Source organism: Anopheles cruzii, chromosome 3 (genome assembly GCF_943734635.1).
Source record: "Anopheles cruzii chromosome 3, idAnoCruzAS_RS32_06, whole genome shotgun sequence".
In the NCBI taxonomy this organism is placed as follows: Eukaryota; Metazoa; Arthropoda; class Insecta; order Diptera; family Culicidae; genus Anopheles; species Anopheles cruzii.
Window position 1 is genome coordinate 14,205,694 of NC_069145.1, and position 19,710 is coordinate 14,225,403.

Genomic DNA, 19,710 nt, shown 5'->3' on the forward strand with positions numbered 1-19,710 from the left:
ACGGTACACTATTTATTTGCAGTTGATTATTGATTAAGCCATTCGTAGAGTTCCCAAACCGAGAGAATGGAATCAAACATTTCCCCGAATGATACTATATTTAAAATGTTATCGAAATCCTCGCTAAAGAAGCTTAAACGATGTGTGGAGTGGATTACCGCGCGTCGGTAACGAGTTCGCTTAGCTAGAAACATAATTGGATCAACCATTTCACTGTTAAAGAACGACTACTCACTGCAGTAGTGAGCGATCATGGTGTTGTTAATATTTGAATCTACATGTGTCTTTCGAACTATACTCAAACTTATTAATAGAATTGCGCATATTTATGGTAACACATGTTTGATCACATTTTTTTGTATGTAAACCAAATTCCAAATGAAACATTCAGCGCACAATCGATCTATTTATTCTGATTCCACTCGTTTCGAAAGATAATGGATTTATCGCAATAATGTGGCATTTATAGGCACTAAAAACTTACATTTAACTTTGTTAACGATGGCTACACGCGTTATTGGATATTGTTTGCTAAAGAAGCATTGAAACAGGGAGTAATAGATTTCAAGGTTAGATTTAAGATGTTTTAAACATTCGCCAATACTGTGCATAGGGTGCATTGTTTTAACTGTTACGTTTTGGTGCAATAATACTGTTAGATGGGTTTATGAGGCTACAAAGTGTATGTTTACGAGCGTGTCTGTGTGGTATTTATAGATTGTGAAACTTTTGCAAAACGCCTAAAAATCATCCTAACGAAACTTAAGCATGCTTGATGAGGCAAGCCATTAGTCATATCACTTCGACACCAATTGGAAACTAATCGAGTGCATGAATCGACGCAAAAAAGTATATAATCCTTTATCAAACTTACGAAATCAAAATCAATGCCAGTTAAAGCAAACAAAAGGCCACCACGGTAGTGATAAGCCAACGCCAACGATAAAATTGCATTTCAGTCTCTTCGCGCTTTCCGGGACGGTATGTCCTTGCGCATTCCCCTTACTATCGGTGTTGTGTGAGGCAAATTAAACCAAATCTCTTTCTCGTCGCACAGGACACAACCAAGTAGTCCGCGTTTGACTAACCAGCAGCGATGATATCACAAGGTAGTAACTTAGTATTGTTACTAATCATACGCGTAAGTATTACGAGTAGATTTAGGAATGAACATTCCGAATTCACGCATGTTTTTCCCATTTATTGTTTTGGGAAATTTGTCAAAATTGCGACAGAGACGGTAAACCACGCCTTCCCGACCTTACATGATCTCGTGCGATCTTGCTATTGGCCGAACGCGCAAAACCAATACATACGCATACGTTACGGACCAATATATTCTTACGGGCGGATGAATTCTTCACCAATTCAAGGAGTATACACTCTCTACATCCTTCGAGTCTACCATTCAAAAACAGTCGCAGCTCGCGAGTAGCAACACGTTGTTCAGCGAGAATATTTAACGCAGTGTGCATTGGTTTTTCAAAAACCTATTGTGAATTGAACCAGATGTAGCAACGTGTGTGGCATCGGGAACTCTCCGATGTTAGTGTTTTTAGTGGCACGGTTCTTGTTCGGGAAATCGGCAGTTTGAAGAATCCTGCAAGGTGCGAAAATCCGTAGACCACACACGAATTCGAAGGAAAATAAGTTCAATGTGAGACGCCGTTAAAATTCTTTGCTGTGGAAAAGTGAGTTTTGTTTCGAGATTCTCAGTAATGTAACAAGTGTTGGAGTGGCCACGTGCCATAAATTCTCAACCCAAACAGAAAGTGCTAACGACTGGGATGTAGTAGAAACAATTGGCAGGAAAATTGTGACGAGAGTTTAGTTATCAACATGAATTACTATCATTCAGCGCCCGGATCGTATGGGCACGAGTACGAGGCCGGCTATCTTGCCGGGAGTGCCAACAATTCGCTCAAAACCATGGCTAACGGTACCTGGTACCCGGTGCCAGAACCACTGTGTGCACCGGAAGTTGTTGAAATGAATAATGCATCGGCTTTGGATGGTAGTGATAGTAGTTCCGCGAATGGGCTCCGTTGTTGTAATGTGTCTCCTCCGGGTCCGGTCGCAACGGCCGCCGGAGCAGAAAAATACAATAGCTTTCTGGGAACCCAGGAACATCCGATGGTGGTGGGCGTTGTTCGTGGAACGGCCGGCAATAACGATCAGGACCCATTGTGGAAGAAAGCTGCTTGGCTAACGCCGAACCTATTCGAGCTCAGTTCGGCTGATATGAACTGTGCAGCTGGCGATCAAGACGGTAGCAACAATGTCGAGCTCGGGCTAAGTGGCCTGAACATTGGAAACGATTCCACAACGAGCAGTGTCGTCGATTCGTCACAATTCCCCACCGCAAAAATTGGCCATCATCATGCAAAGGATCGTTTCCTGATGGATAATTTGTTGCAGCCTAATGACAACAACAGCACACTAGCCGTTACGACCCCGTTGTTGGAGTCTTGCGATCTTGATGGTAATTTTTGAAGCATTTACTACATATGTTATCAACTAGTTTCATTGGTTTCATTATATATTTATCGATTTATTGGTTTGTGTTTTGACTTATTTTAGCTATTTTGAAGACCATCGAATCGGCGGCATCCTTTTCGGTTTACCGCCAAATAAAAAAAAACAACGCCTTCTCTGATAGTTTTTTGCTGTTTCTATTGAATGTGCTCTTTGAATCGATCGTAATAAATTGGCAATGTTTCAAACTTTTGAATTGATCGCTTGGCGGAATTTAAAATCATACACAAATTTTATATTTTATTTTAAATTTATCTTTAAAAAAATTGACGTTACATTTGTGTATTGTCTTTACTAAGTCTAAGCAAATTATTGAGTTTCCCCATTCATTATCCAATATTCTCTACCCTGCTCTGTTCAAGGGCACATCTTTGAGTAAAACAACAGCATATTTCGATTAAATCAATTTGAAGAACTGGAAACTTTTATTTACATTTGCTACATCAACGGTTGTGATACGCCCAATGAAAGTAAGAATGTTATCAGACGCTTGTACAATATTATTGTTGGAACTCGTTTTTCTATTGCGTACAGTACATCTCCAAAGAATGCTTCTTATGGGCATTAAAACCACAAGCCCAGTGTGTTCCTTAAAGAATTGGCCACCGAGAAGTGTATCTTTTGCATCTTGTAACTAACGTTTGCCTTTGCCCCTTAGACTGGTCTCTGACCCGTTAGGGTTGGCACTAGGCCAAAATATGTGTCGTATTTACGATCACCTACATTGCTGTGGAGCGTTTATGATCACTCACGGGAAATGCAAGTTCCCGAAACCAATAGCCGCGGTACCAAATGTGTCCGTTAAATAGGGCTCCGTGAACGTAGGTGGTACGTTCTCCTGCAGCACCGCGCGTAGCACCACCTTTCATAACCATCCGACGCCCTTTTCAGCAACAACCGTCGTGAACCGTTTCAGGAAGCAAACGTGTGTATTAATTTGGAAACTCATTTACTACATTTTCCAAGAAGTGATTCTCCTCCGACCAAAGGGGCCCCGTCGTGTTGGGCCCATTATTAAATTTCAAACGATTTTCAAACGACAATCTCCGTGCGTGCGTGTCCCTTCCATGCCCTGTCTAGCGAGGCGCATACAGGAAGGGCCAACCTCAGTTCGAGCGCCAGGTTTTCCGCTTTCCTTCGCTTTTCTTTACACTCATCCGCTTTCGGCCGTGCAACAGTTTTTGAAAATTTTACGCAAACCCAACCCCGGGGATAGCATACGGCCAGGGAGGTTTTTTGACTTCAAGGTTTAATTTATTTATTGCATCGTCGTTTTTAGTATCACATCGCTCAGCTGCTGACGTGTTTTGGGTGTACGATCGCTCGATCCTCCCGATCAGCCCGGCGTTAAAGTTTACCCTTTAACGTTTTTTTCCCCGCGACACAGTCACGCACTAGAGAGAGGAGAAAATTTAGGTTTTCCTTTGAAATGGATATGAACCGATAATTTCTTCCACGCGCGCGCCCGCGCTCGGCTAGACGAGTGTCCCAGAGTCTCGGTGTGTCACATGGTCCCGCGGTTTTATGCGTCGCGCCTCACGGAAAAAAGGTGTAGTGGAATCGGAGGGGTACACCGGGCCAGAAGCAGATGAGCGCATTTCAACAGGCTTCCGTCGTAATTGGGATTGATTGTTCCAAAAATAATCCGACCATAATATTATAACCTCGCCGCCGTCGTCGTGGTCGCAGTCGCAGTCGTGTCCGTTTGTTGTCGCACGGTACGGTGGCATCCTCTCCGCGGATATGCGGATGCACAGTGACACGCCTTACCTACCTTCATCATCATCGTGATCAACGTGTGATCGTCGTGCTCTCCTCGGTTACGGCCGGCTGAGTGTTGCACGTCCTCCCGTGTTGAGCCTCGGCCAGGAGTAGTATAGTGGGGCGCGATAGGAATAAAAAAACATCATGCCCACATATCTAATACATCGCCCGATAGCACGCAAATATGTTTTATTTTAGTAAACTTCGTAATACATGCTCAATACATAAATCTTTCTGTATAACGTATGAATTGAATACGTCTATCTTCAGGAAGTGTGTGGGATGTTGACAAATGTTGATGCTTAATGATTTGAAAGAATTACCAACATAGAAGAAGATGTAAACATCACTAATTTTGTGAGTTCTGTTTTGTTCACTCTTAAACATTTTTAACATGTAAACATGTTTCTGAAGCGTGAGCAGCTAGTTCATAAAGAAGTATAGGATATCCGAGTGTGGGTTAAGTTCAGTTTGGAATTTAAAAACAGCGATAATATTATTACTAAGGAATGCAGCCTAACTGCAGCCTACAAGAAGAAGGCCACCGGTATTGCATTCCGCCAGCTTTCGCTTGCTCCCGATCCTCAACGAGCGCACGTGTCGCGTCAACTAGACATGCGTGTGCTGCTGCATCCTGAGGACGAAAGATCGGTGTGGCACCAGCGATTCTCGATGAACATTTCCGCTTGACAAGGAAATAGTTGTTCGTTAATTTGTCGCCATCAGGCTGATGTTCGCTCCGCTGGTGGGAATGCACCAAATGCACTGTGTTGTGGAAGTGCATTTTCGATTTTTTGGTTGATGCAGGAAGTGCATCGGTTACCGAAGAAAAATTGACGCAGCAAGAGGGACATGGAAATTATCTCAATAAGGCAACGGAAGGGTAACAGTTTGTTGGGGCCTTTTTATGTTACTCCTAAAAAACTATAAATATTTTTAGTTTCAGTTTATTTTGAACTTTTAGTTTGATTCAAGTTTTTTATGTTTCGAATCCTCTCATATCGTAATTTCGGCTCGATCGCGAGTAGCTTTGGCTTGTTTTTATCGTTCTTTTTCACTATAGGTTCTAGTGAAAAGTATTTTAAATTTTGAAGCTTGCTTCATTCCGATAATCCTGATTCCGATCCTGGTTCGGAGCATTTCAGTCACGCGATCAACCAACCACCCACCAAACAGAGTGAGATTGATGCACGGTGCAGTTTGGTGAGAGGTGGTGCATTCTCTGCATAAACGCTGCTAAAATGGATTGCTTTCATCGTCGTTTCGTTGTATGATTGACAGGCCGAAGTAACTTTTCTGTGGAATGAAGCTGCGCCGCGGCATTCATGGCTTTCCGTGAAAAATGTGCAACTGCAACTGCAACGGTGCACATTGTGGTGACCACGTCTTCTGCGTGCCGCTTCGTTGAACTGATTTGCACCACCACGCACTGCGCGCTTTCCTTCACGATCACGAGGCGTACATTTTTCGCATTCATCACCCTTCAGTGCGAGGCTTCAGGTCGGTCGCCGTGGTCGTAACTTACTTCTCCATATGTGGCGCTCGCTTGTGATGTGAACCCTTGTCCTTTTTTTCCTTTTTTTGTCGGAGGAAACCGTTTGAAGCGAACCGCAAAATAACGAACGATCCGCGTGCACAACAGAGCACGGTGACGACGACCGCACGCGGCGGTGGCGGAGGAAAACGTGCACACAGTGAAAAAGATCGACTCGTCCTCTAGCGGAGACAAGTGTCTCGGGCGCAACCCTTTACCCCCGGCGTTCCGTCACCAGCCCGCCGGCAATGAAAGTACTTAATACACCACGGGGCAAGCGGATGATGCTGGCGATGGCGACGGCACATCGGGGCAACAGTTGGGAAACAAAGACCAACATTAGGAGTGCGCGCCGCGTGGTGGTCGCCCGACGTCGCCGCCGTGGTTCACGGTTTAGTGAGTTGTAAAATGATCTGATTTGTTGGGATTAACCCGTGTGTATCGCTTTCAAACTGCTTCCGCTCCAGTCAGTGAGAGTCCGACCGTCAGTCAGTCAGTCAATTCCTCCCTCTGTCGTCACACATGTTCCGAAGGTTTGTCCGGGGCGCGATCGCGTTTTCTGGCAAGGGGGATCGCCCACACGCCGGTGGCAAAGATGCAGAAGGGCAGAACTCCAGTAGGGTAATAATTTAATTGGGGAATTGTTCGGATTTTTGTCACCCATCCTCGGGTTGTTGTGCGCTGAAGAAAGAGTTCCCCGCCACGGATGGGTTAAAAATGGTTCGAGCAAAAAAAAGGCTCCCAAAAACATTTCCCTTGGGGAAGGCTTGTGGTGTCGAATGATCTCTTCTATTAAGACAGGTGTCCATGTGCGAGGATCGCCTAGTCTGGATACGATTTTCGGAAGAGAGACCTCTCGAAGAGGGCTTCGATTAATTGAAATGAAATGCGGCACATTAAATGTGCATCAAAAGGAAAGGAAGGATGCGTTTATTATTATGTCACTTTTCGCTAAATTTAGTTTTCCAGCGCGTGTCCGCTCTCGCACCACGTTCCTATTCTAATTATTCCTATCCTATTCTAACTAACCGTAACCGCGATCATCCCGTAAATCATCCGCGAACCGAGAGAGGTGGAACATAAGACGAGAGAAGGAACAACGGACAACAAAACGGTCTCAGCATTTAAATAAAATATGCATTTATGGTGTGTGTGGTGGTGGCCCCCCGTGCCCCTGATGGTGTCAATGAGATTTGGCTCCATTATCGTCCGTGTTTTGAGGTTCAATCATAAAAAGAAGGGAGTGTGAACAAATCATGAATCACCGGGATGGCTGTCTTGTCGCGAGGGTTATGAGCCCAGCTGTGTGTTTGTTTATCCGGGGTGCCCTTTTTGAGCCGCCTTTCGAACCATCATGATCCTTTTTAATGCCCTCTCAACACTTATAACCGCGCCACGCCACGCCACGTGCTGCACGGCTCACTCCGGATTAAGTTGTGTAGCTTAAATTAAGCGCTTTTCCTCCTGGTGTCCGTGCACACCAGTCCCCGTGATCCGTGTGGGAACGTACGTGTGCCGTGGCGCGCAAAGTGGTGTGTAGGATTTAATTGTGTGTTTCTGGCACATTACATTAATTGGGTCGTTAATGTTCTGGATCGCGTAAATGGGCGGACACCGGGGGCCAGGTCGGGCGCGCGCACAGAGTAGCGGCTTGACGCGATCGGGTTTGACATCTTAATTTAACGTGCTGTGAAGGGGTCTTTATTAGATTACAGTGGAACATGTGATTTAATTTTTTAATTATAATTTAATTTAATATCGGTCGGGAAATTGGATTAGCAAGCAAATGAAATGGATACAGATTGATGCTTTTAAATTGGAGACCAAATTGTTAAAGCGTGTTCCTTTCTGATTGAATCCACACAGACGCCGCAAGCGAGTTGGTCACAGATGAAACGCGTGGAAAAACGGAGGAAAATCCCCTGACCTTGCCGAAGAAACAGAGACGAACGCGAACCTCGTTCACTTCGCAGCAAATTTTGGCGCTGGAAAAAATCTTCGAAAAGACACACTACCCCGATGCGTTCGTCCGCGAGGAGCTGGCGACCAAGAATGGCCTTAGTGAGGCAAGGGTACAGGTTTGGTCACAATGGCAGCTACTGAAGATGCATTGTTTGGATGAAAAAATAATTTTATCTTTTTCCTCGTCGTGTCTCTAGGTTTGGTTCCAGAACCGTCGGGCCAAGTTCCGCCGGAATGAGCGCAGTGCAACGTGTGGCGGCGGCGGCGGCGGCGCCGGCAAACCGGAAGATCATCTGTATCCTTCAACCCTCGTCGTGGGCCCACCACCGTCGTCGAGTGCTGGTTGCGGGTTTGGAGGGGACAAATCGGATGCAACAGGTGCACCACCGCCGCCACCGTATTCACTGTCCTTCTCGACACTGACCTCCATGTTTTCGCCTATACCACACCATCACCACCACCATCTGCACCATCATCCGCAGCACGTGACGCCCAGGGCTGGACAATTTTACTCTGCTTATCACCACGCATCCAAGCAACCCGAAGACTCCATGTACGCCGCCGCCGGGCAATCGTATCCGTTTCCGAATCTGAAGTATCTTAACAATCTGCAAACATAATGTCCTCAATTTAGCTTTGCCCCATTCCTTGAGACGGATTCTTTTCGGTTTAAGAGATCAGCTCTGCCTCGTTGAAACTGAGGTTTTAAATACATTTTTGCGTCGGAAACGCGCTGGTCCAATTGTAATGTTCTTGAACAGGGAAGCAACACGCCGTAAATTAAGTTTTGTTCGTCGACCGTTTTGGCTCCCTCTTTTAAGTGTATGATTCCTCGTATCTTGGTTTGTTTTATGATCATATATTTTGCCATTATGAAATGTGTTACCGACCACTGGCACCGAGTGTTGGGGTCTGGAAAGATGAATTTAATCACCGAAATGTAATAAAACAAGGAAAATTACTACACGGCCACACACGTTGTTTTGATAACAAATAGATTTATTGGTTAATTTTAGTTTACACTTATTGGGGATTTGTTCGTAATAAATGGGTTTGCGTTCCGAACCGCCCGATGGCGGCGGCGGCGGCGAGTTCACATGCGGATCTGGAACTTGCCCGCCTTCGTGACGTACTTTACGCCCTTGAACGGTTTGTACTTTTCGCCGTACATGTCGAGCCGGTTCACTTTCAGCCCCGATACGGCCATCTGTGAGATTGTAAAGTGCACTCTGTGGAGAATCGAAAGTGATTAGTGCTTGTGTTTAAGGTGTTACAGTTTGAAAGGTATCTGACGCCTACCTATCGATTGTGGTTTCGAGCGTCGAGTTGGTGGAAGCCACGGAAACCTGCCGGAGCGTAACGCGTAAGTTAGACAAAAGTGCACATTAGGGAATCGACCAACGTCAGTCGCGGTCTGCTTACCGTTCCACGAATGTTGGGCAGCTTGGTGGCGTCAATCCGTCCAATGTCCCAGTGAAGCACCTTGTTGACGGTATCGTACGTGTACTTTCCTTGGTTCACCACCAGCGAACAGTTTGTGACCGCCTTTGGCATACAGATGTCTAGTTTTACGGCTGTGCAACGATCAATTTTGGCGCATTAGTTACCCCTTGACGTTCAAACTGCTGATTCCCCGTTTACCTTCCAGTGTTCGTCCCATGGTCGTTTTCGGTCCAACCGTAATGTCCAGCCGGGACTGTTCGCCCGATTTTAACACCAGATTGTGACGAACGTAGATCGGAATGGCGACGATATTTTGCGAGCCAACGTGGTACGACATCAGCCGGAAGTTGCCATCGGGAGGAATGAACGAGAGGATCCGTTCCGATTCCCAGCGCTTGAAGCGCACACACGGGTGGAAAGACACGTCGTCGAACAGACGCGGGTTCATGAACGACAACGACAAGTCCGGCATGCCGCTCAGCTTAATACAGCAATCGATCTGTTGAAGGGAAGGACCGGGAGATTAACAAAAGGAACTGCAGGGGATCGCATCGTATTATCTTACGTATCCTTGAATTTCGGCAAAAATCGTCTGCCCATTTTTGTCGATAATAGCGTCCACTTCCTCGACGACATCAAAGTAGGCCTCGTTGTTGGTGTACTTGACGCCCGTTCGCCGCCACGGGATGGCCGATAGCTGACCCGAGGGCAATGTGCCGCTAATGCTGAGGGGTTGAACCAGTGGGATTAGCGGTGCGGTGCACGCTTTTGGACGGCGCGGGTCAACTTACTTGGACTTCCCGGTCACAGAATTGGCGATCGTGCGGAGTATGTTGGGCGGTTTGATCAATTCCTTCAAGACGTTACACTCGGTTGCTAGTGGAAAGCCATTGTCCAGCATTTCGTCGAGCAGCTCGTACACGATGACATAGTTTTCCTTGATCACGTTTTCGTTACACTCCGTAAAGTAATCCTCGAATGTGTCCACCACGCGGTGCAGAAACTCGATCACGAACAGCGGTGGAAACTCCTGCTTGCAGGCGGCCACGAGCGAGATTCCATTGCGCTGGATGGACACGAGATAGTGATGGGGCGTCGAAAGGACTGGCGGCACATTCTGGATCGGGTGGGAAAGCAGAGTGTGTGATGGCAGCGATTTTCCCCGGTGCCCCCGTTTACACTTACGTTGGCCGATAATCGTTGCACGTCGAGAAAGTATGACACGCAAGTCCGCGACACTACACTGCGCCAGTGTTTTTCGAGAAATACATCGCTGGAACAGAGAGAGGAGTTGGCAAAATTGTATAGCAATAGCAACGAGCTCTCTCTACTTACCCGCTGCTGTTAACGATAAACAAACTGTGTATCATTATCCTCCGGGTTTGCGCTGATCTTCCAATATGTTAACACAAAATCTTATGCACTTGAGCATGCACACACAGTGTTGTTGTTGTTGTTCAGCGAAATATTTCGTGGCATCAACAATTCGACACAAATGTCAAAACCGGCTGACGGTACGTTTATGCCCGCGGGTTGGACGGCCGATACTGAATGTTACAGAGTTCTTGAAACGACGATAGATAATAATAAATACTATTGTAGGAGCAAATTATGTCAATTTTACCTGGAAGATAATTAACGGACTCCTGTTAGCAAGGAAAGGTTTTGTTGCAGCATTTTGGTATTTTGTTGTTCCTTTTGAATGTGGTCGACACCCTGTACCATTCTGAAGCAACCCTGAAGGCATCGGAACGTCAACAACAATGACACTCGAGAACGGGAATTATAATTTGTGGCGTACCTGATAAACATCGGCTTTCTGAGGAAGCATTGTGCGTTCAAGTGGCCGGACACTTTCCGATGTTAATAATGGACGTGTCGCAGCTGTCGCAGTTGATGCGTTGCCTGGTGATTAAGGAGATGCGCACCAACAGCTTGGATCTGCTGGAGAGCAAGCTCGACGATGTCGATCAGGAAATGTACGAGTTAATGCTACGAACGGACAGCCTGTTTCAGTTCCTGTCGGACGCCAGCAGGTAAATTTAAATTTGCAAAATGCGGCACGTCGGTGCGTGGTTTACGGTTCGTGTTGCTCTTTCAGTGACCAATTCATCACAGCCTCGCGCATCATCTACGACAAAGGCCTCGAGTTTTACCCGCGCGGTTCGATCGTGATCGATCAGTTCATCGAGCGCTGCCTGACCCATCCGAAGAACAAAGTGAAACAGTTCGGGTTGCGTGGGGCCGCCGTGCTGGCGAATGCATCGCTGCCGGTGACACAAAACAACGTCCAGCTCCTGATTGTGCACTGTCTCCCGATGAAGGAGGTCATCGTGGACACGCTGATGAAGATCCTGATTCAAACGCTGCCGCCCGTCTTTACCGAGGCCAGTGTGCAGAGCAATCTACACGCCGCGCTCGAGTGTGACGAAACGATCCGCTGCCGGGTGTACGAGATTGTGTGCACCATTCTAGAGCAGTACCCGGGCCTGCTGGGGGCGGCCGATCGTATCCTGCAGCGGGCATTCGATGATCTGGCCACAGACGATGTGCTGCTGCAGACGAACGTGCTGCAGATCACCACCCGTTTGCTGACCACCAAGGAGGGCTTCGCATACGTCGAAGCGGCCGATCTGTTTCGCAAAGTGTACACCAGTTTCGTGAGCATCGCCGTGAACCCGTACGTGCGGTTCGTGCTACCGAACGCCCTGAAGTTCTACGCCAATGCCGCGTCCGTTCAGCCGACCATCTTCCTGGCGCGGTACCCGGAAGCGATTGATTTCATCTTCGACAAGGCCTTCACCGGCGATCCGATGCTGATGGTGATTGCCTACGAGTCGCTCGGTATGTGCCGCACGACGATGGCGTCACCGGTGGCAGTGTCTGACCTCAACTCTGTATTTGTCGGCAGGTATCGTTGGGTTTAAGAATGAAGGCAAAATTTTTCTCACCGAAAAGCGGAAGGACAAAATGGACAAAATTCTGAAGGAAATGCAAAACGTGATGCAGTCCGCGACGGAGGCATTCAAGGTGCGCTTCATCGAGAGCCTGATCAACTTGATGGCGGCCGAGGATGAGCCAATCGACAACAGGATCTCGTAAGTGTGGTGCTACGGTGCCGATTGCAACAATTCGGGTTCGTATTCTGACGCGCATTCTTTGCCCCGGCCACAGAAGCATTGCCCAGAAGTGGTACGAAACCATGACCGGGCGCGAGGACCTAGAGATGGTGCAGACACTGTTTAAGGTGCCATTCCCGGACATTAAGATGGCGGCGCTGAAGCTGCTGTCGGCCATCGTCGACTACCGCTGGGGTCAAATGTTTTTCCAGAACACGGCCTGTTTCGGTGAGATGCTGCTGAACCGCGTGCTGGACGTGGACGTGGCTGTGACGCAGTACAAGTATGATGTGATAAAGAAGCTGTCCGCCTCGCCGGTGATGGACGGGTTCGTGTGCGAAACGCTGCAACAGTACGTGTCGGAGGGAGCGTTTTATCGTAAGGCAAACGTGGAGGTGGTCATCGAAGGCGAACAGTAGGGTGAAGGGGGGCATGATGACTTGCGGACTCGGATATGTGTCACACTTTTTTGTATTCCTAATAACATGGCTTTCAAACGACTGATGCCACTTCGGGGTGTTTATTTTCTATACATCACTTCATCAATAAAGAATGCCGCCTGCCAGTAGGGCGCAGCAATAACTGATATGATATGTACGGATATGATTTGGTGAGTGCCTATAGTATTATCAAAATGTTTCCAAAATCTAGTTTGTACTTCTATTACCCCCACGCGGGTCTGTTCATCACACGGCGTGTGACCAAACATGGCTCGTCACACTTCGTGAAAGCGACACTCGACAACGGGTTTCATAATTAGTAAATCGTGACCAACGAATTCGAAGGACGTTGGGCACTTTCACCAGAGGCCGTTGGCGCTTCTCGTAACGGTATCATGACGCAGCGACAGCCTCCCAACGAGAGTGACTCTAATGGACCCAGTTCGAAAATGGGACAAAAAAGCACGACGACGCCATAAGATTACCATTCCGTTCCGCAACGTGGTGCGGCATGGTGCGTAAAAAAAACAGCCAAAAGGGCCGTGAAAAGGGTAACATTAGTGCTTGGTGCTGTTTGAAAACAATCCCATCGCGTGTAAACAAATCAGAGGATCGCCGATGACCGCACGTTGCAAGTCTTTGCCGATCAGAATTTGCATATCGCGCTCGTGCCTACTCGCTACGTTCGCTACTTGAAACTTATTAGCGAATTCGAGGAGGGTTGTTAATTGAGCCATGATTCTCTCCGCACTCCGAGCATCCCCGTGGCGGTGATCGATTGCTACTGCGTGCATTTGTTTTTCCATTTCCCTTACGCGACACCTACTTTGAGCAGGACAAAAACCCGGTTCTAAAGTGGTTCGTACTGCCGTGCCCTAGGGTGGCCACTTACTCGAGAGAGGTCACGGTCATGGGACGAGGAACTCTACGGCGGCGTGAACTCAACCGAAGCCGCGCACTCTGTTGGGAGAAGGCGTGTTCGGCCTGCGAGCGCTGTGGCCGATATTTACCCAGCACGTTGACAACTTACTACCCTATCCTGGTTTGATCTCCCCCTCCTGCGGGCGGCCCGGGCAGGAAGGTTACCAGAAGACCGAAGTGACGAAGCCGGTTTTGATGCTTGCGATCAATCACTCGCGATCAGCGTCGTGTGGCGTGGTTCTAGCGAAGGCACTGTGGCGCGACACCTGCCGTGGCCTCTCGAGTCTGAAGTGCGCTCAAGCTAACGTAGGAATCTTCTTCCCCGAAAAAACCTTCGGCAGGGGCAGGTTCTTAAATACTGCGACATCTCAATGTTGGTTCTGGCGGTTGGTGAGAGGTAAGAGGTTGGGCAATGATGTCATTAAGTGGTGTATGATCCGGCTGCTTCTTCCGGGTCCCTGGCGAGTGAGGTATTTTAAGAACAGCGAGGCAATTTTTTCCTCGCTCCAGGAAGCAGGACGTGGAGGACACAAGACACAAGATCGATGGCACCACCAGCTGCCAGAGCATTCGCGACGAGATTGACAAATCTTCTAGATGGGGTAATTGTTTCGAAAGCCAACATCAGCCATTGTGCTCCGTGGCCAGCGAAGCTTTGGAGAGTCGTAAAGAGACAGTGAGCGGCCCAACGGTTGGTTGTGTTTATTTCTATTACGCAATTACAACCGCCCCGGGGGCTGCCACAGCCGATACAACCCGACACGCTCCGCCCAACGCAACGTCCGTGCAGGCGTGCGGATCGCTTGGATCATTCCTGATCCATGTAACGGGGTGTAACTATTAATTATTTTTCATACACCACCAGGCACGAGGCGCCTGTGGGTCAAGTTTCTAGTAATGCCACCCGGCCAGGTCCCTAATTAATGCTGGCGCAAGCGAAGCAGGAACTTGCTCTGGTGCCGCCGTCAGGCTTTTATTGATGCAAAGAAGTATCGAAAGTCCCCTTTACCGTGTGCCGCATGTCGATTAGCGTCGGGGCGCACCGACCCTCCCAGCGTAGAGAATTGTTTGGCCAAAGCTTGGCTTCAGCTTGTTTCCGCCAGTGAGTTTCGCCCGAGTCAGACGCCTTGGCGTGTGCCGCCTTTTTGGAAGCAGTGGTTTTGTTGTGCCAAGCAATCGGTCATTAGGCTGCCGGAGAGTGTCATACATCATAATCATACGCGGATTCGATGCAGCGTCACGTCAAGGCACGATCTAGCAGTGCGATCGGAAAAAGGGACACTAATTGGCGGACAAACTGGGGTCTCAACGGGGGTTTGTGTGCATCGCAACGGATCTGCTAGTGGCGCGGCGATCGAGTTGATCAATGGGCGACGAATGGATTGCACGACGATGTGGTGCGGCAGAGTGATGCAAGCGTGGCATAAGTATATGGGAGGATGCCGCCGCATCCCTTCGGTTGCATCACGTGGTCGCTGTAGAATCGGCAAACTCATGCTGCAGGTGTAACCTCTTTCATCAAACCCCGGTCGATACTTGTGGCCTTTGGGGGGAATTAGTCATCGCACGGTCACAAACGGTACAGTTCTAAGACTTGTTTGGAAGCTATAAATGAAAAAAAAGTGAATTTCTAAACAAAGCAAAACATTATAATTATCCATCTATAATACTATTGCCACCTTCAAAGTAGAAGCCCATTCTGAGGCCAGATACTTACACGATAGATTGATCCGAACGCGCGAAGATTATTATAAGCTATCACCGGAGGCTATAAGCTTCATCAGCGGAGTACCTCTATCGATAATTGAACTTGTTTTCCAATCGCCTCGAAACATGTTCCTTGAAAAGGAAATCTAAGCAAACTGCTTACCTTAGGCAGCTTTTAGCATAATCGCGAACGCAGAATTTGTTATAATAGAAACCCTCAAAATAATTAGAAATTTGCTTGAGCCTGTCGCTCCAAATTGGGTTGCACAATGTCCTGATCTTGACCTCAACACGTCGTACCATTTGGCAGGCTAAAGTGTCGAACCGGAAACTGTATTTCCGAAAATTCGGCCTTCCGCTCGTTTTCGGACGTATCTTCTCTGAGATACAAGATGCAAATGAATGATCACCGCGCGTCATAAACTGTAAACATGTCTAATGGATGATTGTTTTGTTTTCACAACTCTGCTTTGGGCATTTACTAATAGCATCCGTAGCCACTAATTACTCGTTAACACACTGATAGTAACATTTTTGACCTTCCATCACCAAATTTTGTTTACATCGGTGGCACATCCGTGTCACATCTGGGCACCGTCGTGAGAAGAGTCAAAAATAAACTAAACCTTTCATGCCTCAGAAACTCAGACAAACCAGTTAAGGTCTTGAAAAGGAGCCCAATCGGATGAGTCCCTGCACATTAGAAAACGCGTCTCGAGGATACGAGCACCCCCCGATGTTCCGATTGATGCGCTCCGGTAACTCCGCGAACGAAATCGTTCAGCCGTTGGTTTTATGCTAAGCTTATCAGCGTGCACGCAACCGCAGATGGCACCGTTTTCGTGTGGCAAGGACGCTGCGTTTCGCGGCCTTCCGGGGTGACCGGTCGAATGCTGATCCGCAGATATTCATCCCAACCGTTTGCAGCGAAGTAGAAAAGGTCGCCTCGCTCGCTGGGTGCTTCGAAACAAACGGCGACCGGCCGCCGTTGCGTAGACAAACTTCTTCGGATTCGAATCGTCCCAGCCCACACCATGACGGCCGTGACGACGGAAAGGTCGATAGGCCACCGGAATGCTCCTCTAGAGAAGTAAATTTGCACAATGACATCAAGCGACAACGCCGGGTGATGATTAGGTCCGGGGCCCGGCTGGCGGTCCTTGAGCCGATCACCCGTTAACGATCGCTTTACCTGTTTTATGTGACACTCTGTGGGGACAACCTACTGTCAAGGGCTGGCAGCGATCAAGGGCCAATAAAATGGTACAATGTAGAGGAGCGTACCGCGAAGCGTGTGACATCTTTCGTGCGAAAGGTGAAACAAGATTTTAAATAGACGTTCGTTTTGGAGGCCGATCAGCGGCCGATTGAGAAGGATCGACCCGTGGATAGTAACGTTGATTTAGTGAAGTCCGCGAGAAAGAAGTGGAGCAGTAGACACATTACGACCGTGTGTGTGTGTGTTGTAAGCGTGGCCACCGGTCACGGATGAGAGGAAGAAAAACGAGTTTTTTAGAAAGTAAAACAAAGAAACGTAATCCCTTGATGCATGATGCTGCGATGCTCCTTGCTGGCCGGAGTTTCGGTTTCGCTCGCACACCCAGCCGGCCGGCCAGTACCGGTGGTGTGTGGCCACCGGAGTTATGCAGGGTTATGCGCTGGTCCTATCGATATCACTTGCTTAGTTTTCACGCGATTACGTATGACCGTACTCGTGTGGTCGGCGGCGCAAGAGATTCATTTTTCTTTTTCCGCTTCTTTCGGAAGGTTTCATTATTGTGGCTCCCATTTGTTACCGCTCCGCTTGTTCCGCAAACGTTTAGGAACCGTAACTTCCGTTTTCGGCGCTGTGGGGCTCTCGACAAAAGCCCTCTCGGTCTCGGCAGATAAGAGACCCGGAAGGGACGAGATTGATGCGGCTTTGGCAGCTAAGGCAAACATGCAAGCAACGGCCTAATCCGCTTGCTCGCTTGCTCGCCGTGGTCCGCGGGTTGCGTTATGTGATGCGGTGATGTTGGCGAGGCGGATTTATTATTATTTTTCGGCGCACATCATGCTTTCCGGTTCACTCCACACCGACCGACCGAGTCGCTAAACGGCACGCGGCGAGTGCTGGGCGTTGGGTCGTCTGGAAAAAAGGCGCCCGACATCGATATCTCCAGGCGACCATGGCGGATGTTTTAATTTAAGTTTTAGGACCATTTTCTCCGCCCAGTATCACGCAGAAAACGCTGTGGGCCACGCAGGTGCCGTACCGGTTTTCTTTTCTCCGAGCAATGGAAAAGCGGATCTGTTTTCGGGGAAAATTTCACTTTTGGTGGCAATGTCATTGGGTGACGGATTCGGTTTTAAGGAGTGACTAATTCATCCAATGCCATGGCTTACAATACGGATGGAAGGTTGTGTGTTTTTTTCAAATAGAATGATTTTATTTAAACACAACTGACAGTGTTTCGATGTAGCTTTCGCTGGAGCTAAAGAGATAATTTTATATTCTTTAAGACAAATTCGCTTTCTTTGATACAGATCGTCTCACACGCTCGCTATCGGCTCTCATCTTGTTCCGCAAAAGTTCGCTGGCCTCCTTCGATTGCCACCGGGCAAACAACGCACTTTCAAGGGGCTTGTGAATGCTTGCTCAAACCTGAACTGTGACTTAAACGGTTAAGAGCGATTCAACTTGCAACCGGTTCAGACTAATTTATCTCGAAATAGTTCGCAAAAAAAGTGTATTTAAATTAATATCACAGTTGAGCAAAATCCGTTCATGATTTAAAATACATTCTCACCACTAGCGCCCACTGTGGTTCTTCAGGAGGACATCATCCATTCTGAAGAGGTTCTTCGTGACCTCTTGAAGCACTCTTAGACACCATCTTGAAGGGCCTGCCATCGGACCGCAAAAAAGGATCCTCGATTTTCTAACGGCCTGAATGTAGGTGAAGTGAAGGATATTTCTACCGTGAGTCCGTGGCCTGCGCCATGGGTACGCACGGTTTCCGGATCGATTAGGCACACACGGATATGGTGCGCCGGAGCCGGAGCCTCTGCATTCGTCGAGCATCGTGCTGACCTCCGGTGCAGAGGGGTTGTTCGTACACAACACTCTACGCTCAGCCCAGTGGTGGCGATTGCAGTGCAGACCGTGCGCGCGTTCGCAATTTCAAGGGTTTAACCTTGCGCCACTAACCACCCCGCTGCCACAGGCCTGGCACGGTGTGTGGCCGTTTCGACCAAACGCAAGGCACCCGATCCTCGGCCCGAATTTGCTGCGTTGCGTTGCTGCGCACGCGTTACAAATCGCAATTCGCGCGCGCGCGCACAGTCCAGGCTCTAGTGTGTATTTGTGTCACGGAGTCCACGTGCCATTGCGGCACATTGTCTGGCGGGGGCTAATGGCTGGTGCCTAAAACCTAATTTATGTGACTGATACAAGCCGCTCGATCAATGTGATGCAGTGCAGGTTTGCCGTGTCGGCATGTCGCGTCTGTCGCAAACGGCGAAACCCCGCACGGCAGTGCAGCCGAAGGTTAAAGAAAAGGAAAACAATCCTCAAGTGCCTAGTGGTGTCTAGTGCTTACGTTGCGGAAAAGGCAGCAACAAACTATCAGTGTTGGGGACGGGCGCCGGGCGTTCGGGCTTCATTTAGGCCATCAACAGCTTGCGTTCTGGGCTGGTCTGTTCGCTGACTAGGCGCAAACCTCGACGCGGTAACCTTCACGGCTTAGCACGGCTTTCTCTCGCCTAAGCAAAATGCTGACGCTAAAACTCTGCACTCCACTCGGACCCAGTGGGCGAGTTGTGTAAGGTTCGAGTTCGGGCAAATCGAACAAACTTTTAAAATCTTTCGACGCACGCATTAATGAACAATTACGAGAGAGAGAGAGATTACGCACGTGGTGTCTATTTGGGGCACGTTTTACTAGCATCGTCGTTACCACATCTTCTCGGCGCAGGACTCGCTGGTCGGCGAATTACGAAATGTGCTCAGAGGCTGTAGTTTCGCTGCTAACTTTCGACCACCCCGCGTATCGCCCAAAACCGCGTGCATGTGTGTGTGTTTTGCAGCGAAGCGTGGCGTGCTCCTTTTGAGACGGTCGTGGGTCAGCTGTTTGCAGCGGGCGTCTGGAGCAGAGCGAGCGAAAGCAGCAGCCGGACGCGCGCGCGCGACTGATCAGGTGGCTGGCTGCGTGCTGGCACTGGACTGGCTGCGTCGGTGGCGCCGAGTGCGATCGCGTGGCGGGGGGCGAGATGACCGAGCCCGGGCCCACGCTGCACGCTCGGT

At 48.6% G+C, this 19,710-nt stretch overlaps 2 protein-coding genes across 2 annotated transcripts; one reads left to right on the forward strand and one right to left on the reverse strand.

Moving 5' to 3' along the window:
* Window positions 1-8,832: 8,832 nt before the first annotated feature.
* Window positions 8,833-10,608, reverse strand: LOC128274485 (AP-3 complex subunit mu-1). Its single transcript, XM_053012701.1, has 7 exons — window positions 10,574-10,608; window positions 10,424-10,511; window positions 10,030-10,355; window positions 9,804-9,963; window positions 9,437-9,737; window positions 9,180-9,369; window positions 8,833-9,024 (listed from the first exon to the last, which is right to left on the reverse strand). Exons 1-7 carry the CDS (start codon window positions 10,606-10,608, stop codon window positions 8,889-8,891), a joined length of 1,236 nt encoding a protein of 411 aa, XP_052868661.1. The 3' UTR covers window positions 8,833-8,888.
* Window positions 10,609-11,067: 459 nt separating this feature from the next.
* LOC128273061 (26S proteasome non-ATPase regulatory subunit 5) lies at window positions 11,068-12,943 on the forward strand. Its single transcript, XM_053010974.1, has 4 exons — window positions 11,068-11,274; window positions 11,340-12,082; window positions 12,150-12,336; window positions 12,413-12,943. Exons 1-4 carry the CDS (start codon window positions 11,099-11,101, stop codon window positions 12,774-12,776), a joined length of 1,470 nt encoding a protein of 489 aa, XP_052866934.1. The 5' UTR covers window positions 11,068-11,098; the 3' UTR covers window positions 12,777-12,943.
* The last annotated feature ends 6,767 nt before the right edge of the window (window positions 12,944-19,710 follow it).